Below are 27575 nucleotides of genomic sequence, written 5' to 3' on the forward strand. Positions count from 1 at the left end.
GTCAGCAAACGTAGTCTCATCTCCCCTGCGTGCCACAGCTGCTTTATAATGGAGATCTGTGTAAATGTATGTTCTAAGATAGCTGTCATTTTTGCAGTAAACAGTTTTGAAACAACAAAACGTTTTTCCTTAAGGACACGATCCCAGTACCTCTGGATGAAGGGGAGAGGACATACTCACACGAGATGGCCTTAGATTGTGGTTACGGGTGAAAAGCAGGAAAGATCCGTATTTAGAGCAGAAGGTTTAGGAACACTTAGAACCGAAATGCAGAACTGCCTAGGACAAACGGACCTGTCCGGCATATGGCAGGCACAACACCCGGACCGACAAGACTTTACTTTACTTAACATGCACATGCACATAAGATGTGCATGAGACAACCACTTTTTGGTCTACTCATCACTCCAGAAAGATGTCACCAACACAAAAATAGGGAGCCTAAACCTCTCGGACCATGATATTAGAAGCCTGGATACCCTCAAGAGTGATTAGCGCGCTATACAAATAAATATAATATGTTAACAATGCCAATAGAAGTCCAAAAACCAGCTAGGCGCTGTACCAATGGACAGCAGAGGCTCAGAGAAAGTATGTTACTAGAGATACAATTCAGAGACTCCCTAGCAGAAATAATAAGATCATACTCCGCAGAAAATAATAATGGGTAGACATAGGAACACACAGAAGGCGGTAGCGAGAGTGACCCTCATAGCTGCTACCACCGCATTTAACAGAGATAGAAAACCTTTTGCTCTCTCGGGAGACACTAGTAGCGGTGACATCCCAGTATCCCATTCAAATGGGCAAAACATACAGTTGACTTTGCTGAAGCCAACATCTTACCATTATTACAAGAAATCTATCTGTAGGGATACTCACTGACGCATCGCACAAAGGGTCTATCATGGATGGGGCGCATAGCTGTCATCAGAACAACATTAACCAGGATGCTGTAGTTGTGCGCTCCACACTGCTCCCACTACCAACCATAATCTTTATGAAACCACCAAGAGCAAATGGGAAATTCATCGGGGGGGGGGGGTGTCATAGAACTGCCAGGCAAAGGTTGTCCAGACCTACATGGCAAGAGGGGCTGGAGTGCCAGAGTTTACAAAATATTATCAGGCCTCCTGGCTGCGCTTCAAGCTTGAATAGAGAGGCAGAGAGACGGGAAAGCAAGTGCTTCGTTGATCAATAAATCTAGGCAACCCAACTACAGAAAGTGTCCTGGCTGTAAAACACACAACACATGGGGATAATAATTCTCACCAGTCTCTAGATTCACACTTACATAGTGGGAGGGAGGTGAAGTACAGAAGGGTGTAAACATCTTCCCGTCACCTTTCACCACAATAACTGAAAATACGATCAAGATGGACAGGCATTTCCAGCCCGTGCAGATGCAAGATGCACCTGAATAGGAGACTTGTTTGACAAGGCAGGGATGAAAGATTTAGAGACACGAAAAAAGAATTCAGTATCCCAGTGGGAGAGCTCTATCACTACTGGCAATCAGGCATTGGGCAATGCAACTGAGATTAGACAGGCAGCAAATCGTGGCCAGACAAACTTCGAAAAATGGATCTTATGAATGGAGGTGACAAGAGATTAGTCTCAGAAATTTATAAAATACTGACAGACAACCTGGGATGTGACCGGACCAACAGAAACAGAGATAGGAAATAGAGGTGGGGTGCAAAATAACCAATGATGACTGGGCACAGATACATATCAAAACAACCCAAGGCACAGCATAAAAAAAATTCAATGAAACTGATTAGCTGCTGTTTTTTTTTTTACATTGGTCAAACTACACAAATGGGACCCAAGCAATATGAACAACTGTTGAAACAAACGTGACTTGGAGGGGGGCCCTAACACACCTACTGTGGTCATGACCAAAAGCCCAGACCTTTTGGAAAGAAGATGCAAAAGTTGATACATTTCACATTGAAATACCTCTATCCCACGCGTACACGATATTCATGCTACCTAATAAACCAAGTTTCCCTTTGAACTCAGACGATAAGCAAATGTAACTTTCCTTAATAGCATCAAACAAACCATTCTTGCCTTATGCAGAAAAAACAAAGGATATCCACACTCCACCATTGTTTACAAAAATATAGATAATGAGAATGGAATAATAGCATTCACGTTTTTTCAAGATCCTTGAGGGTTTGATAAATATGGGAGCCCCTTATGGATTATCTCTTAATTGAATTCAGAGGGCTCACACGCCACAGATTACTTGAGGATCATAAAATTATTCCACCTCAGAAATCCTGGCTACGGTAAGAGGTCAGACCAGACTACACAAGACATTAGCTTCACCTGAACACACTGCTCGCAGCTAAACACAAGCCAATTCACCTGTAGAGGAGCTGCACCAATCTCCAGGTGCTGAAAAAAGAGGATTGGAAGGAGAGGGCTTAGCTTGGAGTTTAACAGAGAGGAAAGATGGCTAGTTAGCCTCTTTTCTGGTTTAATATCACAGTTCTGATATACTAGAGTTATTCAATAAATGTCCTCTTATCCACACCAGCTACCGGGCTTTAGGAGTCAGTTGCTGGAATTTAAAAACTCAATAAAAAGATGTAATCAATAAACAACACACAACAAAACAGTCATATATGTTGCCAAATTCTTCACCCCTAAGAATTCAGTGACAGGGTAATTCACGTACGTACTGAATCAACGTTTATATGTAGACTGCCTTGCTCTCCAGCTAAGGCCTAATAAAAAATATTAATTGGGAACGGGATAAAGATTTGATGACAACTATGTTTAGTTTGGTATTTTCATGTGCTCTAAATGCGCTGATGATCACTGCAGGTTATGTATGTAAAACAGTAAACGTTTAAAAGATGAAGATCTTCTAGAAGTATTTTATCAACTGTGATTACAAGTTAAACAGTTTGTGTTTGGAAGTGACACATTTTACAAAGCGTCAGTGAACATTCTTAGGACAACGTGACGAGTTAAAAAGGAGGCCCTATTCCACACTTCAGAAGTAAATTGTAAAACTCCAGGTTGCTGCCTTAATGCTATGACCCAGACAGGATAACAAGGAAGCAGATATATGGCAAGGTGGGGGCAGTAGAGGTAAACTTCATTAAAGGAAACTTCAATTCCTCTTCTAGGCTAAGGGTAACACTATTAGTAAACAGCACAACCAGGATGCTAGTCTGGCCCTCGAGGCGCTAGTGCTCTTACCTGCTGTCAGCTGCTTCTTCAGCCTCGGGAGCAGCTGGGAAGGGTTGACCAGGGTCAGCTTCCCCAGGCACTCCGCCACCACGTTGCGAGTCCCTTCTTCCGAGCATTCGCAGTGCTTGAAGAGCAAGACCCAGATGTCCTCTAGAAAGGGCTTCAGGTCACCGGCAGGCGAGGCGCTGATCACCTCCTTGAGGGAGTGCAGCAGCAGGTACTGCCTCTTGGGCTGGCTCCCGATCTCCCTCAGGATGAAGGGAAGGTACTCCTTCAGGCTGCCGATGCTGACGCTCCCTAGGGTGTAAGAGGCTGCGGACTTCACCTCCTCACTGGAGGAGGAGAAGGCCTCTAGGATGACTGATTTCAGGTCCCTCTGTGATCCAAGGTTCATGGTGCGTCCCATTTCAGCCAATGAAAGCAAAGCCAGCATCTGCACAGCGTCACTGGACTTGGGATTCTTCACATCTTGAATAAACTGAGTCACCATCCCGGAAGCCTCTTTGGGACACATGGACGAAAGGGCAGCCACACATTTGGCTACGGAGTAATATGCTTGTTTGTGAACAGATACAGGAGCAGTGGCATGGCTTGAGGAGTAGGCAGGGCCCGTTAGTTGTTTCATCAGATCTGCATATCCTAGCCCACGTGTATTGGAGAGCACCAGAGCCCGAAAGAAGTCTAATATGGCATTAAGAACCCCTCCCTGCAGCAGAGGGGAGTGCACAAGGCGGAAAAGTTCCAGCAGGATGGAACCACTTATCTTGGACACGGATGGTGGATAGGCGGTAGCTAGGGACGTAAGCATCACGATGGACACTTGAGAAATATGCATATCGTTCTCCCCTATCAGAGGGGGCAGCTCAGTCAGAACTGCTTCAATCATGGCTGGCTTTAAGCTGTCACTATAGTTTTTGATCAGGATGTCCAAAGCAGTTAGGGTGCTCAGCTTCAGGGCCCGTTGGTTCTTGCGCAGAAAGGAGGCCAGGATGGGAAACCCATCCCCGAGGATGGGCCGCAGGTCAATCTTCAATGGGGAGCATGCGATAAGTGTAAGCGCCTTAACAGTGGCCAACCTTGTTATTTCATTTTTGAGCCTCTCCAAGAATATCTGCAGGGTGGGCTGGAGTTCATCTCCCAAGTGATCCCCAAGGTTGCAGACTATCTGCCCCATACAGGCAATAGCACGCTCTTTCACTTCCTGGTCAATGTCTGCTGCTTTGAGCCTCTTCAATGTGCTGGCAAACAGTTCACGGACATATGGTTTGCAGTCTAAGTTCAAGGGTTTGTCCAGTGGACGGATAACTTTCACCAGTTGCTGGGTGACTAGGAGGGCCTCAGAGATGATCTTATAAAATGGATCAGTGATGCAGGCCACGAGAGCTGGAAGGAGAGACCCAATATGTGGATGGAACACTTCAGGTGGGTGGTTGCACAGGATGACATGAAGGAAGGCCAGAGTATCAATCCTCATGTTGGAAGAGCTGGATTTATCAGTCAAGGAGAACAGAATAGCTGTAACAAGAAAACAAGTATTTATTATACTTCAAGATCGAAAGGCAAATAGTAGAAAAAATATGTCCTCCCTCAAAACCCTAATTATTTACAGTTTTATGATCCACTCTAGTCAATTGGCAAAACAGTTATCCAAAACATTCTATTTTCTACGGGGCCTGTCACATTTATTTATTTTTTCTAGGCTCAGATTACAATTAAAATTAACTTTGAATTCGTTTCTGAAGGCACTGTGCCTCATGATACTTCCTGAAAATGTAAGTGTGTGGCTCTTGGAACGGGATTACTCTGTCCCACTGTTACAAAGGAACAAGAAAGAGACAGGATGATTACAGGGGTGAGAGTCAGATTGCTGCAATAAGATACACAATTCTTAAGCAGGAGGAACACCCAACTTGTCAAGGGGCAGGAACCCTTTTTACCTTAGGTAAAGCTCCCTGGATATAATGAGTTTTAGATGGAGATACAAGTATAGGGTATTTTGTACAATTACTAAGGGGTACTTTCAAATTACCCCAATAAAATAGAAAGGTCGACAATTCAATTCAACAAAAGTTGCGAATAAAGTTTTCCCTGGGGTTTAGCGATATTCATTCCACCTGGTAAAATGTGATAAGATGTCTCCTAAAATGAAGAATTACGTGTAAATCAAGACACTTCTGTACTAATATTTCAGGTGATTACTGTATCTTTCTGCATATTGCTTTTCTAAAGGGATGTCCCGATAGCCAGAAATGGATCTGGGAACCTTTCCTCGAGTAGCTCTCCAGCGTCACCAAAAAGTACCATTTGAATTCAACTATGGCAGACACATCCAGGAAATAAAGACAATGGCCTATATTTTGTGCTGCCATTGGTTCCTTACTTTTTTCAGCACCCAACCAAAGTATGCAGAGAGGAACAGAAAGAACCTAATGACAAGAGGCAATAAAACAAGAGTAACAATTTTCATACTTCGATGCTTAGGAAAAGCACCAACTCAGGTAGGGTGGTTGGCAATCTAGGTGAAGATATGGTATTATCAGAAATATCATTACTGAAGGTCAGTAACATTTGCTTCTGTTTGATACTCCTTCCAGCAGATTCCTCACTTTCCTTATGAATGAGTTCCACAGCCACACTCACCAGAAGGCAGGACAGAACTGAAATCATGGAAGTCATGTAAGGAAATCATGTAGCATGCCACAGCAAAATATCCATCTCTTCGCGCCTGAGAGGGTGTCACTTAAAGGCCCATTTATGCAAATTCCATCTCCAAGATCAAAGCAAGGGATGGGATGCACTTTCTGGTTAAAGGTCGGCAATCTCAAGAGGTGGACAGAAAGTAGAAGGCGTAACCCTTGCGGACTAGTTGAAGCACTAAGCAATACATTACGATGGACTTCCAATGGGCCAGAAAAAGAGACTCCCCCGCATGGGCAACTGCTGTGCATGGGCAAAAGGGGTGTTGCCCTGCCACCTTCCGGGAGGAGGCAAGAACAGGGAAATAAACACAGAGCAGCTGAGAATAAATCACTGCTCTGAGACAGTGTGCTGAATCTCTTGGGTGAACACTAGTGAGTTTTGCAGATGTCCCACTGCGTAAGTGCCAACCGGGCGAGGTTTTCTTTGAAAAGAAGGCACAAGCTATAGCAGTGACATCATCGGAGAGGGAATGCTGAATTAGAAAGCAATTGATTCAGTTGGTTTTGGGGGGCATGAACAGTGGCCCTGCAAGGATTTACAAAACTCCATCCACTTCAATGGCTGGGGGTGGGGCAGGTCGATGAGACAAGGAGGGAGTGGGTGGTAACAATTTGTTGGTCATCACAGAGGGGCAGGCTGTAGGAGGGGTGCAGGGGACTTCTCTTCTGACAGTAACACATGTTTAGTACTGCATTTGGCTTCACTTTGAAAAAAAACATTATGGAACTGAGAAGGACAGAGTGTTCCTTATCTCGACCGTAGAAGCCCAAGAAAGGGAAGTAACCAGCTTCGGACAACAACTGCACTAGTGGACTAAGAGGTAAACGTGCAGCTAAACTTCTGTCTGCATCTGGACCATCGAAGAACCCACCTTCCCCTTGCTTTAGCAGCTACAGTAAAACGGGGTTCCTCATGGCCCTTTTCTGTCTGCAGCTCGGCAGACAAACACTCATAATTAACGTGGGAAGGTCAGTAAGTGAAAGGAAGGATGAGTGGATGAAATGGTGCATGGATCGACGCACGGATGAATGTGTGAAAGGATGGATGTAAGAATAAAAGGCAGGGAGGGTGTCTGAGTGAAAGGATGGATGGATGGATGGAATGAAAGGATGGGTTGATGGATGATGAGAGAAAGGATGGTCAAACGAGTGAAAGGATGGATGAGTGGAAGGGTAAAAGGATGGATGGATGGATGGAGCGAAAGTATGGATGCATGAGCGAAAGGATGTATGTAAAGACGGATGAGTAATAGGCAGGGCAGATGGAGGTCTGGATAAAGGATGGATGAGTGAAAGGGTGAATTGATGGATGGATAAGTGAAAGGATGGATGGGATGAAGGGACGATAGATGGGTGTAAGGGTGGATGGCTTAGTGAAAGGGTGAATAGATGGATGAGCCAAAGGGAGGATGATGGATGGATGAAGTGAAAGTCTAGATAGATGGATGAAAAGGGAAGATGGATGAACAAAAGGGTGGCTGGATGAGCAAAATGGGGGATGGATGATGGAATGGATGGATGAAAGGGGAATGGATACGTGAAAGGATGGATGAGTGAGTGGACTGATTGGTTTGATTGACCAGTGGCTACCCTTTTTTATGGGCTCCACAGCTACACTACACCCTCCTTGTTTTGTGGTCCATGTTTTGTTGCATCAAGAGTCAATAATTACTCACCTTGATATAAGAAAAATAAAATGCAGACCCGCTTCTAGTCCAGCAAATAACTGAGGCAGCTAGTGACTCTGACTGCTGACACAGGTGCATGAAGGTGCCTGCGCCAGCCATCAGAGATACTGTTCGGGGCTGTGAGCATGTCTGTGTGACAATGTGTGCGAGTTAAAGTGAGAGAGCAACTCAGTGAAGGAATGAGTCAGAGTGAGTGAGAATGAGTGATGATCAGAACCAGTATGTGTGAGAATGAATGTGAGCAAATGAGGGAGAGTGACCGTGAGTATAACTGAGTGCTACTGTGTGTGAGACTGAGTCACAGTAAGACTGAGTAATTCTGAATGAGTGAGAATGAGTGGGACTAAGTGAGACAGAGTGGGCCAGAGTAGAATGAGTGAGACTGCCTGTATTAGTGAGGCTGAGTGAGTCAGAGTGAAACAGTAAACTCAGTACAAGAAAGTGTGAGAAAACCCTTCAAGAAAAAGCTGTTTTGAATGCGGGCCAAGGATTACGCCCCACCACTTTTAAAGGTCATCAGCCCCACTGCTCCCCAGCAACCAGAAGCTAATGGTGCAGGTAGAGCAAAACAAAGTGACTTTAAAGCTGGGGAAGATAGTGTCTGTTGCTGGAGTCTGTTAGATTCACCTCACAGTGAAAGAAGCAGAACTTCTGCGAGTTCTGAACCAGCCAAGAGGGTTTTCGGAAATCTGCAAAAGTGGCCTTATTGTTCATGTGACTGCTTGGCTGGGGAAGTCAGACTCATCATGTGCACCACAGAACAGCTGTTTTAAAAACACTCCAAAGAAGAGTCTACATTTTCCACAAAAATCCTCTTCCCATTAAAAATCAAAGCCCTATTTATTAGAGCAGCCTGGACTACTGCAAAAACATCTCAGAGGAGCATTTTCAGTCATGTTTACTTAGGGTAACAGCTGTAGCCACAGAAAAGGCCAGTGCGTCTACTGAGTCCAGGTCATATATCAGAATTTGATTTGAGGCACTAGGTTGTCTTTTACTCGTTTGCAAAAGTGTCCTCTTATGTGTTGCAGAAAAGCTAGTAAAAATCAGCTTTGCCATTTCCAATGCTGCTTGGACACACCATCCTAGGAGCCAAAAGGCATTAGCAATGCATAGGTCACACTGCCCAAAGCAAAAACTTTGTGCCCCATAGAATGTTGATGTTTAGACTCAAGGTCCGATGGTGCCATAGAGAAAACAATGTGGCTTAATTTTGCTGAAGATGCTTGAACGACCAAACTCTGCAAAAAATGATAGGTGAATAAGAATTAAAAATCTGATGTGTTGGAACAGGCAGTCTTCTGCTTGGCTGTGGAAAGTGTGCTTCCCTCCTCTATTTTGATCTGGCAAGTCACTAGAAAGCTGCTGTAGATTTTATTGAGCTCTACCTCAGTGAACATGACAATCACTCACCTCCACTGAGAGGTTTCCTGTTTACATGGATTGAGACACACAAGTTTGGCTCTGAGGTTCAGGAGGCATGCACAGTGCATTCCTCTTTTCCAGAGAGTGGCTACTCGGGTTTGGTACACTGACAGTGGTGGCAGCATCAACCTATACTTAGGAGTAGCTGTACCACTGTGCCTTTTAGGTGGGGAGGCCAACCAGCTCCCACCAGGTAAAGCTGTGCAGTCTCCCTTACCTGGGTTCATTTAGCCTCTATCATATGTGTACTGAGAGCCAATGGGCTCACTGAGTGAGGTTAGGGAGCTGAGGTGTTATCCTTTCTGCTGGACATTTCAGTTCCCATCCCTGTTCCTTGCAGGAGCTTGGTGAGTAGGTACCAGCTCTCATCTATATTTAGTTACGACTCCATCTGCTGGGACAACTCCCGTCCTTTATGCTGGGTGATGGTCAGGGCCTCCAGATCTGGAGTTGATTAAAATGTATCTGGGGCATAGGCCTGACAGGTACCAAGAGGCTGGGAAGGAGCCCTTGTCACACGGACTAATCACGCAGTGAACATGGTGTACTGGAGGCACCCATGATGCAAAAGTAGCACCCCCCCCCCACTCCCGAATGGACAATCCCTTCAATCAGGGAATGATAGAAAACAAAGTTGTTTTCTTTTATTTGTCAAGTCACCAATAAGGGGTCGTCAAGGAAGATGAGATCCAGGAGTCTCCTTTCAGACCCAGGGATAGGGTTTAAACTTAAGACAGTGTCTCTGTGACAGATTATTGCTGAAATGAATTTGCAATTTTGACAGGAGGAGCTGGACTTCTGCTCATCAGACAAAAACAACAAGACATAGATGGATGGAATACTTTAATTCATCTCAACCACTAGCAATCATTCAGGAAACAGCACAATCTCCTTTTTTTTATGCCGACCATGCCACCTTTGTTCGGACCCAGTCAAATGCAAATCAATTTTAACAGTGGGAACATTCCAACCCGAAATACCAAGCCAAGTCCTCCCTGAAGCAGACACAAGCAACCCAGGACGGTTTCACTCTGGTTAGGGCTCATCAATCAGGTATAGCTTGGTTCCAGTGGTACAGTTAGAACTGCACCCACGACTAGCATACACGTTGCACTTAAGGCATCAGCTGCAACAACAAGGTGATGGATGGAGTGCTTGAAATGAACTCACCCTCTGGCAATCACGGGGACCACATCCCAATCCATTGTTTTTTGCCCACCATGTCACCTTAGTTTGGAGCAGCCGTATGCAAACAAGTCGTAACCCTGCTACAATGGGAACAGTCGACCTGAACCGCCTAGCCATGTCCTCCCTGAACCAGAACACAAGCAACGCCCTGATTAGGTCTCATAAGCCAGATAAAGTTTGGTTTCAGTGGCACAGTGGTCGCTTGTCTTCCGGTTCTGGGAGAACCTGGCCTGGCAGTTAGGGCTGAACAGTTCCCACTGAAGCAGGCTCAAAACTGATTTATGGCTGCATCCAAACTGAGGTGGCATGGTGGGAGGCGAAAAATGATGAACTGGAATGCCGCCCAGAGCATTCCATCTATCACCTTCTTGTTGTTTCAGCTCATCAGGCGGCATTCCAGAAGAGAATGAGCTGTCTGCGAGGCTTGTGGACGCTAGTGGTGCTTTGGAATAGAAGGAGACTGCAGACAGCTGCTCAAGATAAGGAAATGTGTGCTCAACAAACATGGCCGGACTGGGAACATGAAGCAGCCCAGGCAGATTTTGTCATAACAGTCCGCATAGAGTGCATAGCGAGCGAGCCTGACCACTTCAAGAGGTCTTGTAGGGTTGGGGGTTGGGTAGGGGGTGGGTGGGAGCAACCCCACCCTAACAAATTTGGGGTAAAATGGCAAGGCAGTGCATTCTACAACACATTATTAATTATATTTTCAATTGCATTTTCTTTTTTTAAAGCATAGTAGTTGATGATCTTACAGTGCACCAGGATACAGCAATCTTTATTAGGGTTCTTGAATGATTCCCTCACCATCACCCTCTAACAGCGCGTTTCATCTTTCCATAGCCCCTATCTCACATGTATTTCATAGCACTTCTCTTACCAGCGTAAGATGTTGGAGCACTTTACGTCACACACACATACAGAGACAATGAATCATACATGTGTAAATCAGTGTATAGAAAATGCTGATGAATGGGACTTCAAGGTGTGGGATTCATGTCATCCATTCTGGGTAGGCATTTTTTTAAGAGTGCTCAGGATTCAGAACATAACAAATACACGTTGTTTGCAGCAAGCATATTAACCCTCTGTGCTACCTTAGATGAGTCACAACTGCCGCTAGACAAAACCCCGATCTCTCTCCAAGAAGTACATTAATCACCAGAGTTATCTGGGAACTTTTACTGTTGCCCCAAAACTGCTGGATATACAAGGAACCCTGCAGTGCTTTCAAACTGCTGCAAAACCAGCCCCCAGTAACAAAAGTGGCCCCCTACCCGTCCACCCGGGGAAAAGCCTGATGCCCGTTACTGCCAGTCTGGCCATGCCAACAAAATCGAGGGAGATGGGGGAAGCTCCATATTGTCACTCACAGTGATACTACTTCAACCTGACCCCTCCCTTGAGTCTGTGGGTGCTTCAAGTTACTATCTATAGGTGGCAGAAGACTGCCTCGGTTAAAACATTTTTACCACTTGGTCCCTGCCCATGACGTGCATGGTCTCCAGCTTCGTCCTCGCTTGTCCTGCACTAGTGGTACAGCCCCCCCAATCCCTTCTGTGTCACCTGAGGGGATAAGGGTGGGCTGCACATTGGCCAGCCACAACCGTTCTACAGCTAGCCCTGTAGTTACTGGACTAGTGAGACTCCACTAACGGTGCCAAGACACCAGCACCACCACCCAGACCTCTAAAACTACCAGAACGGTGTCCTCACATAGGAAGGGTAGGACCTTTTGTTGCTTTGCTTTGGGTTGTGGGACAGTGTGTGGACCAGGAACATTTAAATTTATATCAACTTCTGAAACCAAATCACTGCAAAAAAAGTGTGCTTTGCGACTATGAGCTACACTAACGTTTGTAGTCAGAACTTGTAAAGACTTCTGATTTTCACTGTGTTTCTTAGTAGCTTTATGAGTAGTATATTTTTGTGTGTCTTAAAGTACTTTTCTTTTATGAAGTAAAGCACTGACTGGATGTTGATTTTATTAGCTGGCATTAAGGTGTAAACTATATCGTGAATGTCTAAACCACCTCACGTCATGGAGTAGGCCTTGGATTGCTCTGTCTCCTGACCCCGTGAGATCAAACAGAGGAGTACTTAGTTATTCCGTTTTGAGGTCAGGTAGCACTGCAGACTCCGGACACCGGGGTGAACAACTCCAGTTAATGCAATTGGAGTCCAGTAACTCCTGACTGCCCTGGTAATCATAAGAAACCAGTCTTCACAAGCCTGTAGCGCCGAACAGTCTGCCTGTGAACTGCTGCTTTTGAAGAGGATTTCTCCCAGGCAGCCAGCACCCATTCTAGTACAGCTTTGTTTTAAAGGTAGAAGATGCTCCAGAGAGGTAGAAGATGGCTGCAGAATTTCTGTTAGGATCCTGGACTTGGGCACCGCAGAAAGAAGGGTCAACTCAAGCCATTCTGCTGCCTTACACACAATAGCTGTGAACAAACAAGCCTCCTCAGAAGGATGCCTGAAGGATAAGGGATATCATCTTAAGGGGACGCATCAAGGCCACTGACAGGTAGCAGATCTAAACAAAGCCCAGCATCTGTATGATAAAGAGGTTGTCAGCATCCAAATCATTTTCCTTCATGCTTTGAAAATCCAGGGTGGTCATACCCAGTGCATCTGAATTTGAGTCAAAGAATCCTTCCTTGTGTACAAACATCTGGGCTAATGGAAGATGGTCAGCAAAAACCTAGTCTGCAAAGGAAGCTTGAATCTCCTCTCTGGCAACCTGGGGGTTTTCCTTCAACTTCGAGGTTGACATGAATGCGGCTCTGACAGCTGCGCTAGAGACAACAGAAGAAGCTGCATTAAAGACAATCATACCAGAGGCTTGTCCAGGTGTGGCCTGTGGCGGTGCGGACTCAGGTGGCATCGGGCAGGAGCCCCTGGAATCACCAAGGCTAAATTTTCTGGCCCAGTGAGAGCTGCAATGGATCCAGGGGGAGGAAGAGCAGATCTGAAGAAGTCTAACATGCCATGCTGAAAAAGGTGAGACATTGGCTACGCAGAGGAAATTCCAGTATATGATTTTTTTAAATTGGAATCAGTCCAAGAAAGAAGAAGCTGCCATCACAGACCAACAGACAAATCTCTAAACAGTCACGGGAGATGGACTTTGAAAAACAAAAGGACTTGTCCTTATGATGGTGTTTATGGCTTTGGTGGAAGGACTCATCGGAGGATAACACCCTATCAGGATACTTATCTGAGGAAGTGAGTGCAGCTTTGGAGTCTCCTTTCGCGTGTAAGCCAAAAATAAACTTTGCTTCCTTCATTGTGTTAGCCTTTAGGTTTCTGATATTATACCGGGCCCATAGCCAAATATATTTTATGGGGGTATAGCCCTAAGCAATTACCAGACATTAAAGCTGTGCAATATAGGTACATACTTTCTCAAATATGTGTAGAAAAGGATATAATATACAAGATTTAAAAGCAGACAATGCTTTTTGTTTTTTAATATTATTGGTGTGACTGGTTGTACTGCTAAATAACGACCCCCAGAATATTGTGGTACAAGAATATAGTGGACACAATATTGAGAGGTTAGTGCATTTTTGAAAGTATAGATTAACTTTTCCTCACTCCACATCTACGTACATTGAATATATATGTGTCACTGTCGGACCTCTTTCAGACAGCCATGGGTCATGCAGGGGCTACTGGGCCCAACCGTGGGAGCTGAGGCCTCTTACTCCTGATGCCTCAAGGCCAGAGTTACTATTGTGGATTCTTAGTAACTGAGCAAAGTACCCCTTCAGCTCTGACTCTTACGGTTGTGGTCTGAGCAGTCCGTGGATCCGAAAACCAAAAAAGGGGGGGGGGGGACGGTGTGGAGGAGGAAGATAGTCATGGTGTGATTCAGTATAGTGAACCCAGGCTCAAAACTCAAAATACGCACACCAGCAATAAATCAGTGCCCAGCTAAATACTCACTTTTATGAAGAAAAAAAAGGGAAGTATTTTATTTGTACTGCTGACCACACAAAGGAGAAATATGACATTCGCAAACAATTATACAATTACCCCTGAGGCTGAGGCCCTTGTATTTCTTTGGCGATTCCCTATGCCACTCTCTCCTCACATTAGCAATAGTGGTTATTCCCCATTCACTATTGGTAAAAATCCATGACAAGCCCCACTAACAGTCCAAGTCTTAAAAGTCCATTTTGACTGTCGGTTAAAGTCAACAGTGTGACAACAGTAGGGTTGCCTAGGGCCAACAGACCCGAAACCAGTCTTATCCACACCGGCAGGTGTGAAGCATTCAGAGTTCCTGAGTGTGCCATGGCTGCTAGCAGCGGGTGCAGCTGACTTCAGGTGAGCTGGTAACATGTGGCTGCTGCGGCAGCACTCAGCAGCTGCAGAGTCCCACACTCACAGTCACACTCCTGAAGGGACCACAGGCTCTCTGCAGCTCCCCAGGCTGCTATGTGTTCAGCTCCCGATGGCAGGTGGCTAAGACGATCCTGTTTGGGGTCCCACATCTGGGTAAAGGTGTGGAGATGCTCCCAGAGCGCTCTTGAGTCTCCAGTGCTGGCAGAAGAATTTGCAGACCTTGGCGTTCTGGGTGACCCTCTACAGCATTTAGGGTGTAGGAGGCTGGTCTGGCTTATAGTGGGTACCCTGTGGTACTTACACCCTGTGCCAGATCCAGTTATGCCTTATTAGTAAAATAGAGGTGTTTCTAGCAGCTTAGGCTGATAGAAGGTAGCTATGGCAAAGCAGCTTAGGCAGAACTAGGAGACATGCAAAGCTCCTACTATACCACTTATATCATATGCACAATATCATAAGAAATCACAATACTCAGAGTTACTAAAAATAAAAATATTTTTATGACAATATGCCACAAGTATCTCAGTGAGTACCCTCAGTACGAAGGTAAGTAATATACATATGTTATATGTATACAAACCCAAAACAGGTAAGTAAGAGTAAGAAAAGTAATGCAAAGTGTAGAATTACAATAGGATGCAATAGGTCTAGGGGCAACACAAACCATATACTCCAAAAGTGGAATGCGAATCACGAATGGATCCCAGACCTATGGGAGCTTGTAGAGGGTTGCTGGGACTGTAAGAAAACAGTCAGGGTGTCCAAGATACCCCACACCAAGACCCTGAAAAGTAGGAGTAAAGTACACCTACTACCCCAAAAGGACACAATAGTCGTGATAGGGGGATTCTGCAAGAACCACAAACACCAGCAAAGCACTGAAGGCGGATTCCTGGACCTGAGGACCTGCAAGGCAAGGGGACTAAGTCCAAGAGTCGCGATAGTGTCCGGGGGGGCAGGAGCCCAGAAAACCCCGGATGAAGGTGCAAGGAAGCTGCCTCTGGATGGAAGAAGCTCAGGATTCTGCAACAAGGAAGAGAGCTAGGAACTTCTCTGGATGGAAGATGTCCTACGGCGTGCTGAAGGGTGCAGAGGTGTTCCCACGCAGAAATACCGCAAACAAGCCTTGCTAGCTGCAAGGGTCCCGGTAGATGTTTTTAGGTGCTGCTGGGGACCAGGAAGGACCAGGGTGTCGCCCCTTGGAGGAGGAGACAGAGGGGGCGCTCAGCAACTCAGAGAGCCCCCACAGAAGCAGGCAGCACCCGCAGAAGTACCCGAACAGGCACTTAGAAGATTTGTGAACCAGAGCTGGCTCAGAGTCACAAAGGAGGGTCCCACGACGTTGGAGGCCAACTCAGAGGGTTGAGCACTGCAGGGCGGAGTGCTGGGGACCCAGGCTAGGCTGTGCACAAAGGAAATCCTGGAGGAGTGCACAGGAGCCGGAGCAGCTGCAAATCACGCAGTACACAGGTTTGCAGTCTAGCGTGGGGGGGAAAGGACTTACCTCCACCAAACTTGGACTGAAGGATCACTGGATGGTGGGAGTCACTTGGATAGAGTTCATGTGTTCCAGGGACCACGCTCATCAGGATGAGAGGGGACCCAGAGGACCGGTGATGCAGTCTTTTGGTGCCTGCGTTAGGAGGGGGAAGATTCCGTCCACCCACGGGAGATTTCTTCTTGGCTTCCAGTGCATGGTGAAGGCAGGTGACCCCCAGAGCATGCACCACCAGGAAACAGTCTAGAAAGCAGGCAGGATGAGGCCCTACAATGTTGCTGGTAGTCGTCTTGCTACTTTGTTGTGGTTTTGCAGGCGTCCAGGAGCACTCAGCGGTTGATCCTTGGCAGAAGTCGGAGGAATTCTGGTGAGCTCATTCGTTATCTGAAGAATACCCCATAGGAGAGACCCTAAATAGCCAGAAAAGGAGGTTTGGCTATCAAGAAAGGAGGATTGGCTACCAAGAAAGGTAAGAGCCTATCAGAGGGGGTCTCTGACATCACCTGCTGGCACTGGCCACTAAGAGCAGTCCAGTGGGCCCCCAACACCTCTGTTTCCAAGATGGCAGAGGTCTGGGACACACTGGAGGAGCCCTGGGCACCTCCCCTGGGAGGTACTGATCAGGGGAGTGGTCACTGTGTCACTCCCTTTTCCTTTGTCCAGTTTTGCGCCAGAGCAGGGCTGGGGGATCCCTGAACCGGTGTAGATTGGCTTAGGCAGAGATGGGCACCATCTGTGCCCATCAAAGCACTTCCAGAGGCTGGGGGAGGCTACTCCTCCCCAGCCCTTCACACCTATTTCCAAAGGGAGAGGGTGTAACACCCTCTCTCAGTGGAAATCCTTTGTTCTGCCTTCCTGGGCTGGGCCTGCCCAGACCCCAGGAGGGCAGAATCCTGTCTGAGGGGTTGGCAGCAGCAGCAGCTGCAGTGGAAACCCCGGAAAGGCAGTTTGGCAGTACCCAGGTTCTGTGCTAGAGACCCGGGGGATCATGAAATTGTCTACAATTCCATGATCTTAGACATGTTACATGGCCATGTTCGGAGTTACCATTGTGACGCTCTACATAGGTAGTGACCTATGTATAGTGCACACGTGTAATGGTGTCTCGGCACTCACAAAGTCCGGGGAATTTGCCCTGAACGATGTGGGGGCACCTTGGCTAGTGCCAGGGTGCCCACACACTAAGTAACTTGGCACTTGGCTAGCCAGGACCCCAGTGCTCATAGGTTTGTGGCCTATATGTGTTCTCTGTGTGGTGCCTAACTGTATCACTGAGGCTCTGCTAACCAGAACCTCAGTGTTTATGCTCTCTCTGCTTTCTAAATTTGTCACTGCAGGCTAGTGACTAAATTTACCAATTTTCATTGGCACACTGGTACACCCATATAATCCCCTTGTATATGGTACTGAGGTACCCAGGGTATTGGGGTTCCAGGAGATCCCTATGGGCTGCAGCATTTCTTTTGCCACCCATAGGGAGCTCTGACAATTCTTACACAGGCCTGCCACTGCAGCCTGAGTGAAATAACGTCCACGTTATTTCACAGCCATTTACCACTGCACTTAAGTAACTTATAAGTCACCTATATGTCTAACCTTTACCTGGTAAAGGTTGGGTGCTAAGTTACTTAGTGTGTGGGCACCCTGGCACTAGCCAAGGTGCTCCCACATAGTTCAGGGCAAATTCCCCGGACTTTGTGAGTGCGGGGACACCATTACACGCGTGCACTACACATAGGTCACTACCTATGTGTAGCTTCACAATGGTAACTCCGAATATGGCCATGTAACATGTCTAAGATCATGGAATTGCCCCACCAATGCCATCCTGGTATTGGGGAGACAATCCCATGATTCCCCGGGTCTCTAGCACAGACCCGGGTACTGCCAAACTGCCTTTTCAGGGGTTTCACTGCAGCTGCTGCCAACCCCTCAGACAGGTTTCTGCCCTCCTGGGGTCCAGCCAGGCTTGGCCCAGGAAGGCAGAACAAAGGACTTCCTCAGAGAGAGGGTGTTACACCCTCTCCCTTTGGAAAAAGGTGTTAAGGCAGGCGAGGAGTAGCCTCCCCCAGCCTCTGGAAATGCTTTCATGGGCACAGATGGTGCCCATTTCTGCATAAGCCAGTCTACACCGGTTCAGGGACCCCTCAGCCCTGCTCTGGCGCGAAACTGGACAAAGGAAAGGGGCGTGACCACTCCCCTGACCTGCACCTCCCCTGGGAGGTGCCCAGAGCTCCTCCAGTGTGCTCCAGACCTCTGCCATCTTGGAAACAGAGGTGCTGCTGGCACACTGGACTGCTCTGAGTGGCCAGGGCCAGCAGGTGACGTCAGAGACTCCTTCTGATAGGCTCCTTCAGGTGTTGCTAGCCTATCCTCTCTCCTAAGTAGCCAAACCTCCTTTTCTGGCTATTTAGGGTCTCTGCTTTGGGGAATTCCTTAGATAACGAATGCAAGAGCTCATCAGAGTTCCTCTGCATCTCTCTCTTCACCTTCTGCCAAGGAATCGACTGCTGACCGCGCTGGAAGCCTGCAAAACTGCAACAAAGTAGCAAAGATGACTACTGCGACATTGTAACGCTGATCCTGCCGCCTTCTCGACTGTTTTCCTGGTGGTGCATGCTGTGGGGGTAGTCTGCCTCCTCTCTGTACTAGAAGCTCCGAAGAAATCTCCCGTGGGTCAACGGAATCTTCCCCCTGCAACCGCAGGCACCAAAGAACTGCATCACCGGTCCTCTGGGTCTCCTCTCAGCACGACGAGCGAGGTCCCTTGAACTCAGCAACTCTGTCCAAGTGACTCCCACAGTCCAGTGACTCTTCAGTCCAAGTTTGGTGGAGGTAAGTCCTTGCCTCCCCACGCTAGACTGCATTGCTGGGAACCGCGTGTTTTGCAGCTACTCCGGCTCCTGTGCACTCACCGAGGATTTCCTTCGTGCACAGCCAAGACTGGGTCCCCGGCACCCTAACCTGCATTGCACGACCTCCTGAGTTGTCCTCCGGCGGCGTGGGACTCTCTTGTGCAACTTCGGGTGAGCACTGATTCACTCCACTTCGTAGTGCCTGTTCCGGCACTCCTGCAGGTGCTGCTTGCTTCTGAGTGGGCTCCTTGTCTTGCTGGACGCCCCCTCTGTCCCCTCACGCAATTGGTGACATCCTGGTCCCTCCTGGGCCACAGCAGCATCCAAAAACCCTAACCCCGACACCCTTGCAGCTAGCAAGGCTTGTTTGCGGTCTTTCTGCGGGAAAACACTTCTGCACGACTCTTCACGACGCGGGACATCCATCCTCCAAAGGGGAAGTTTCTAGCCGTGTCGTTCTTGCAGAATCCTCAGCTTCTACCATCCGGTGGCAGCTTCTTTGCACCCACAGCTGGCATTTCCTGGGCATCTGCCCACTCCCGACTTGATCGTGACTTTTGGACTTGGTCCCCTTGTTCCACAGGTACTCTCGTCTGGAAATCCATCGTTGTTGCATTGCTGGTGTTGGTCTTTCCTGCAGAATTCCCCTATCACGACTTCTGTGCTCTTTGGGGAACTTAGGAGCACTTTGCACCCACTTTTCAGGGTCTTGGGGTGGGCTATTTTTCTAACCCTCACTGTTTTCTTACAGTCCCAGCGACCCTCTACAAGGTCACATAGGTTTGGGGTCCATTCGTGGTTCGCATTCCACTTCTAGAGTATATGGTTTGTGTTGCCCCTATCCCTATGTGCCCCCATTGCATTCTATTGTGACTATACATTGCTTGCACTGTTTTCTATTGCTATTACTGCATATTTTGGTATTGTGTACATATATCTTGTGTATATTTGCTATCCTCATACTGAGGGTACACACCGAGATACTTTTGGCATATTATCATAAAAATAAAGTACCTTTATTTTTAGTATATCTGTGTATTGTGTTTTCTTATGATATTGTGCATATGACACTAGTGGTACTGTAGGAGCTTCACTCGTCTCCTAGTTCAGCCTAAGCTGCTCTGCTAAGCTACCTTTTCTATCAGCCTAAGCTGCTAGACACCCCTCTACACTAATAAGGGATACCTGGGCCTGGTGCAGGTGTAAGTACCCCTTGGTACTCACTACAAGCCAGTCCAGCCTCCAACATCTTCTCCGTAGACTATGTATAGCAACAAACTTTTCCGTGGGTGCGCTTGGCCATGAGCAGCAACTGCCACCTTTCTTTGGAAACTGCTTTTCGCTGCTCCTCAGTTCTGGAAGCCTACCATCCGAGGGGCTTTCTGAAACTGGAGAAATCCCCTACAACCAAAGAATTTTGTGCAATATGGCCATCATATCTCTGCAGCTTGTTGGCTATTCTTGTTGAACAGCATTTCAGGCTGAATGGATTTGGTGGGTTTTAACTGCTTTCGGGCAGAGGATAACTCACTGATGTCCAGTGAACTACCTTCACAGTGTGGTGCACTTCCACAGTACAAAAAAACAATATTTCTGGTAAAAACACAAGATACATTTTCTTTTCCAAAATGAAAGTTTGATGTGAAGAAAATGCTTCCCTCGAGTTTTACATTCTTTTTTTCTGTTGTTGAATTGGGTGGCACAATATGCATACCTTCGTCACAGCAAAACAAAAGTGAAAGCAGGGCATGCTAATGGAATCTGATTGGATTCACAAATGTGTGACCACACGGAGTTCCTACACTTCTCCCGCCAACAGAATTGACAAACAGACGCAAACGGACCCATTTCGGTCATGCAGGTAGTTATGGTATTCAGGCCAGGGGTCGATCGGCACCAAGGGAATCCTGCCAGACCCAGTCATTTCTGACAAAACAAAGGAAGACAATTTCCAGAATCTGTGAGGATCCATAAAATTACTACCATTGAGTATTCCCACACTTCTCCCAATAAAAACAGTACCCCAAATGTTTACCCAGTATTATGCATTTAGCATCAATTACATAAGACCTCATAACAGCTATTTATTGGCTGTGACCATCAATTAGATGGAACCAATACATTTAAAAAAAAGCAGATTTATACTACACTGATCGGAGATTACAATACATGCAAAACAGGAAATGTTAGTAGATGTTGTATCGAGATGCCTAGAGAGGTCAATTATTATACAAATTATTTCAGCCTTAGGTGCCCAGATTATGCTTTCCACAATATTTGATTCAAGAAGATGTATCCTCAGCGTGTTGACCGTAGCAGGGTTATACAGATGGAAAATCATTTTTGATAACTAGATAGGTAGACAAAATTGGGACATTTCACACTCATAGTACTGCTGGTTAGAGTATTTGTAGCTCTCTGCAGCAGGCATAATAACATAAACTATCTAGCTCCTGCAAACAAAATAACATTTATAAAGCAGATACATTAGCTCACCAGGATATATTTCACAACAGGCAAATGCCCCTAGAAAAGCTGTAGGATGAGCAATGTCAGTAAATGTAAGTCATACCTAACTTGTGATAACTGCCCAGGCCAATGGCTAATCAAAGCACCATGCAGTACTGGAATCTGGAGATTTCCTAACTGGACATGCTTCTGAATGGATTGTAGATGTAAACAATACATTTTTGTTTGACATACTATAAGTCAAAGGTGAGAAGAGAGTTCTGCTAGTGCTCATTGAATTCTTGGCCTCTCAGCTGAGACTGAGAACTAGTGTTAGTAACACCTTTCGCAGCTCCTCACACACAACACTGTGGCATCGCTTATGAGTTCATCATATTCCCTCTATTAATTAACATCTACCAAACTCCTTTACAAAACATGATTAAATCATGCAACCTTGCCTGCTACAGTTAGGCAAATGACCTCCAAAATATTTTTATAATGGTTGGCCATAAACAGATAGATAATGACTAAACACCTAAAGCTCAATACCGCACACCAATATTATGACCTGTGGACAATGTCAAAAATACCAGCCTACTGCAATATAGCCTAAGGAAAATGACGCCCCGCCAACAATATCAACAAAGGTCAGAAATCCCGGGATCACCATGAATCGAGACCTATACTTGATACCGCATCTTAACAACAACACATAGAGTGTCTTCTACTCAGTGAAAACACAGTAGAATCTTCCCATACCTTGGATACCAAACAGAAACCGCAGGCCATGTTCACACTCAAGCTCCAAACGGGACTACGTCAACAGTTTCTACCTTGCACCACCTGCACACAAAATGCAACTCATACAAAATGTTGCTGCAAGACTTCTCCGCCTTGACCCAAGAGAACACATGACTCCAGTCTTGCAATTAGTCCTCTGGATACCTATAGAAAGATCAGTGTTCAAGGTTCCCAAAGAAAAGGACCTCTATAGCTACAAGTTAAATTCAAGCAATACAAACAAAACAAGATCCTGAGCTCTAGGTTTGCACCATTTATCATCATAACATCTTACCATAAGAAATCTGCAGGAGGTATTGCTTTCTAAGTACAAGCCGCCAAACTTTGGAGCACCTTGTCAGTTAGCACTATTTGAAGCACCCAGGAGTTGAAAACATGGCTATTTCCAGGACAATTACACCACCTCACATCACAACAAAAACTGGAAATAGAGTTGTGCCCTCAGACTCAATCTTCAGCTTATAATCCACAGATTGGAAAAAAAAAACAGCAAATTACTTTCAACAGGCAGGTCATCTAAGGAGGGCTGACCAATGATTTGATGGGATATTATTTAGTTATGTAATTTCATATATAGCATTTATGGCCACAGTAATACTTATACCATAGTACTCAACGCTCAGCAGACAACTGTACTTTACATCTCTTACATTCACATAAGTCATATCTGCTACAAATGTTTTCCGTCACCAGTACTGTGCAGCCAATAAACTGGCCATCATCAAATGAATGGGCATGGAATAACTGAAGAGACCTATCACACACTGCTGTTCAATCAGATGACTTTAGTCTAGCCCATGACAGCAGATCCCAAATATCTTTACACTATGGCCACTTCTTTCATATCATAATGACACCATTCAGATATGGGATGATAGTAACAATGCCCATTTTAGCAGATCTCTCCACTTCTCTCTACCTTCCACCATACCACCTCAGGGCCACAATTATACACAAAATGCTCAATTTGGACAACTTTGTGCAGTAACCAGCAAGGCACATTACATTTATAGGTCCTGCAGAGTAGTTCAAAACTGCCAGCGTACAGAAAAACCATATACTGCGTGTACTACACCTCACCATTACAACACTGCTATGCGCTACCTCCCATATCATGATAACTGCACCTCTCCAGTCATCACGTGCGATATGGAAACTCTTCCCACATAGACTCACAAATGGCAATACACTTCCAATCACATACCCTATAAGTTGGAGCTTACTGCCCTTGTAGGTAAGCACTTAATTGACCCACCTAGAGGCCATAAGCGCTATACAAAATGATGCAATAAAGTACAATACAATATAACATTTATAATTTATGCATAACCAAGAATTGTTTTGATTCTATTAAAATCTTTCCTTCCATCACACTTCAGAATTATAAAATATAACATGCTTCATTTGTCCTTTCACATCTGCTGATATATTTTAAAATAATTGGATAGTCATTAATAGGTATATGAATTTTGTTGTGTATTAGAAAAAAACTGACATACTACAATCATTCTGTTTGCACTCCAGTGAGATTGCCACAAAATTCAGTTTACAAAATTCTCTCAGTTTGCATTCAGGGAAAAAAAGTAAATACAATACATCTCTTAAAAGAATAAGAAGCTGTTTGTCAGAAGACACGTGCTGTCATTTGACCTCTATCTTTATATGCACAACCAATGCGATGAGATACAAACAAACTTGAAAGGCATTTTCACTGCTATTTCACCTTCTGAACTCTAGCATAGTTATTGTGAGGGTGCTGCAGCCCTACCCACACCTGTGTTTCGATTATATTGTAGCATTCATATGTGAATGCAGTTTCTTTTGATAAACCAACTTTTCGATAAATGCTCTGCCAGTTGCCTGGATCATTTGTGGGGAATGGGGCCTGCGGGGGACGTGAGGCGGTAAGGTATGAAGATTAAAATGCACTGGCCGAGGCCTCACATGCCCCCTTTTGGCTACTGCCCCGCAATATGAGTCACAAGTTCAGAATAGTGGTACAGCCCAGGAACCACATGCAGAGATGTTGTGGGGGATTTAACAAGGACATCATCTTGCAATATGCTGACCATGTTGAAAAAGTGTCATTACACACTTGGAGGAATTTGGTATACACCAAAGTGCTACAGATTTGCATTGGTAGAGTAAGTAACAAAATGAAATATTGCCACAGCACCAGGTGGCAGTAAATGTATGGCGGTGATGTCATTACCTGGACTCCTGGAAAAGTGGAACCACAACTGGAGTCATGTGGCACCACCTGGCATGTCTGGAGAGCTATAGCTTAAAGAAAAGGTTCTGGATCTAGTCTGATGCCTAGGGGTATTCTTAAGGTATGGATTCTGTGGGAAGAAGCAGCTATCAGACCACAGTGTTTTCAGCACAAAGATCAGCATGTGCTGGTAATTGCTGAGCCTTTCACCTCCGTTAAATTTCATCAGGTTTCACCGGACAAAATCTGTTGGGGGTGCAGACTTTATAGTACTGGGCATCAACTAACCTTTTGAAATGCATAAACTCCTATGCCTTCCAGAATGAGGAGAGTTGGAAAAATAATAGTGTTCCCTATGCTTAACTACTTCTCCAGAAAACAGATAACTGTTAATTAGGTTGATGCAAATCAAAACAACTCACACCCTGAAATCACTAATAACTCATTAATGAATTTGCCAAAGGCTTGTTTACTTTTTATCACCTCCTAAGGGAAACCTTACACTTAAATTTAAGAAAGAGATAGTTTAGAAAGCAATACTGCAGAAATTCATACATGAGAATGGTTGGGGGTAGGAAAGCGGTATAATCACAAAGGCATTAAAAATCAATGAAGTAAAAATACTGGAACTAAACTGTGTATGCATTCACAAACTAGAGTCTATCAAAGAATGCTAAACTCTGAAAAACAAGTGCTACCTCTGTATTTGCTTAGGTTAATGGAGCATAATACCAAACATGGAACACTTCATACAGTTCATTTGGATTCCAAACATTTTATGCAGATTCCTTGATCTTCAAAGTTCTAAAACCTAGCCACACCAGACATTTCTGTAAAGTGGGCATGTTGGACAATCCAACGTAGTTGGGATTCATATTTACACCACAATCTTTTTCTGCCCATAATGCTGCAAAACCAGCTCTACATTGCAAACAATATGCTTTCTAATGTGTATGCCTACATAAACAAGACAACACACAAAGGGAATGAAAACCTCTTATTAAGAAAACGTTTTTTCCTTTATCTATGCGCCACATCATCGTGCTGGAATTCTTCCACTAAAATGTTTTGCACAGCACTAATAAAGTACATACCTTTAGTAGTATGCTTGCACCCCATTGTGTGTGTTGCCTTGCATTTTTTTTCCTGCACCTCTTCATCTTTAGTCTGTTGGCATTCTTGTTGCTGGTGTGCTGAGAGCTATCACAGGCAGCGAGTCTGTCACCCAGAAAGGCGAGGTGCCAGTTGTGATGTCTTGCTAAATGATGCTCTTGCTTTTGAAGGTAGTGCAGGCCAGTGGAATTTCATCAGGTGAAGGTGGTATTGGAGGATGTCATTATGGGGGTGGTGAGGAGCATTGTGGAGTCTGGGAGAATGGAGAAAGGTGTTGCCATCACCCCCAGATGCTAGCATATGAAGTCTCCAGTAGCAGTTCTGACTTTGCTAATAGGGAGAAACAGATTCACTTGGTAAAGAGAGCTGGTACCAGGCCATCTTGGTTTCCCTGACAAAGTCATCATTGATGGTGAGGTCAGTGTCTAGGGCGACGCAGAGTGATTTAGCACTGCATGAAAGTTGGGGTCTAAATCCATCCAGGTTCATTTTGTTAAGTCATGTTTGTACTAGGTGTTGCCGCTTCTTCTCTGAGCCCCGGTATAGAGTTTTGGTAGGATTATGATTTAGGTTGGTGTTGGGAACCAAAGTCTGAATGAGTTGCAGGCACTGTTTGAGGAAGTGAGCAGAAGAGACTTTTACGCAGAATTGTCTTGTTGACTTACTGATGATCTCAGACGCCAAAGGCAAGCCTGTCTATGCCCTTCTACACCCAGCGCCAGGAACCCTGGTCCTTCCTCCTCCCACCACTACCATGCTGAAACCCTCTGCACCCTCAACCCCGCCACTTCTGCCTCACCGCACCTCAAAACACGAAGGGAGCTTCCTCCACCACTTCCTGCAAGTTTTCATGCACTTACCTAGACCCAACACTCACAGCACCAACAGCACCCAACATCCCGCTCTCTGACACTAACACAGTCCTGCAACAACTCATACAGCAACACACAATCGCATACATGCTCCTCAATACCCACTGAATCACCAAACATGCCACAGAGATTTGGGATCTGCTAAACAACACTGCTCCTGACCTCTTCTTTCCTAAAGGAAACATTGCTGGACTCTGCTTTGGTACCTGACATAGCCACAGCCATCCCCCTTGGCTACAAAATTGCCTGGCAACACCTACTTCACAAACACAAGGGCGGAATAGTCATTATCAACAAAAACATCATCAGCTGCACCACATCCACAGACACGTCATCCTCCAACGTGGAACACCTGTCATTCAAGCTCTACATCACAGACAACTTCACCCTAAGCGGCACTCTCATTTACAGACCACTGGAACCGCACAGTAACTTCACTGACACAATTATGGACTTTGCTGCACCCTCTCTCAATGCTAGCACTCATAACCTACTAGGAGACCTGAAGACCACGTCAACCTCATCTCAAGAGCACTTATTGAAGACCTCAGAAGTCCGGGCCTCTCCGAACGAGTATGGGGTGTTACCAGTGTCCCGGCACACTGCCTGAACACTGTTTTCACCAACTTCAGCAACATCAGAGTTGACAAGCCCACACCAGTTACTTTGACAGACCACCCCCTCGTCAAGTTAGTATAGCCGTCCCAGACCAATGCACATGCACCATCACCAGACCAGCCTGCCGAAAATGGAACAGCATCACTGACGAGGACTGGAGCACTGCTCTCATCATCTACTGATCCAAATACAGCAACAGCTTCCCAAAAGACATCAATAATTTCAACAATTGGAATAACCTCCGGCGCCGACTCCCTAGCCCCCTCGAACAACACAATTCAACAAGATCCAGACCGCAGGCATTGTGGTACACAAAGGAACTCAGACTGATAAAATGCCACTGCGAGCAACTGGAGCATAAATGTATAATGAGCTAGACAATGCAGACAGGAGCACGTTCAAATCTGCCCTGAAAAGCTACCATCATATGATTCAGACCATACTGATGCCAGCACAAGCAGAAGCAAAGATATCTTCGCCATTATGAAAGATTTTAATTCACCATTGGCTGCCTCCAGCTCAAAAATGTCTTTGCAAGACCTCTTAAACAATCTGTCTCAATTCTTCTGCTACAATATCACTGCCGTTTACA

General features: G+C 45.7%; 1 protein-coding gene across 4 annotated transcripts in view; it reads right to left on the reverse strand.

The window, feature by feature from the left end:
* LOC138258968 (cullin-associated NEDD8-dissociated protein 1-like) overlaps positions 1–27575 on the reverse strand; it is a 191451-nt gene that overhangs the window by 68621 nt on the left and 95255 nt on the right. For all 4 annotated transcript variants that reach the window (XM_069206323.1, XM_069206321.1, XM_069206322.1 and 1 more), the window contains exon 10: positions 3220–4725. In XM_069206323.1, coding sequence (XP_069062424.1) covers positions 3220–4725 — 1506 coding nt within the window. The remainder of the gene's footprint in view (positions 1–3219; positions 4726–27575) is intronic.

The sequence above is a fragment of the Pleurodeles waltl genome, chromosome 9, assembly GCF_031143425.1.
Source record: "Pleurodeles waltl isolate 20211129_DDA chromosome 9, aPleWal1.hap1.20221129, whole genome shotgun sequence".
NCBI lineage: Eukaryota > Metazoa > Chordata > Amphibia > Caudata > Salamandridae > Pleurodeles > Pleurodeles waltl.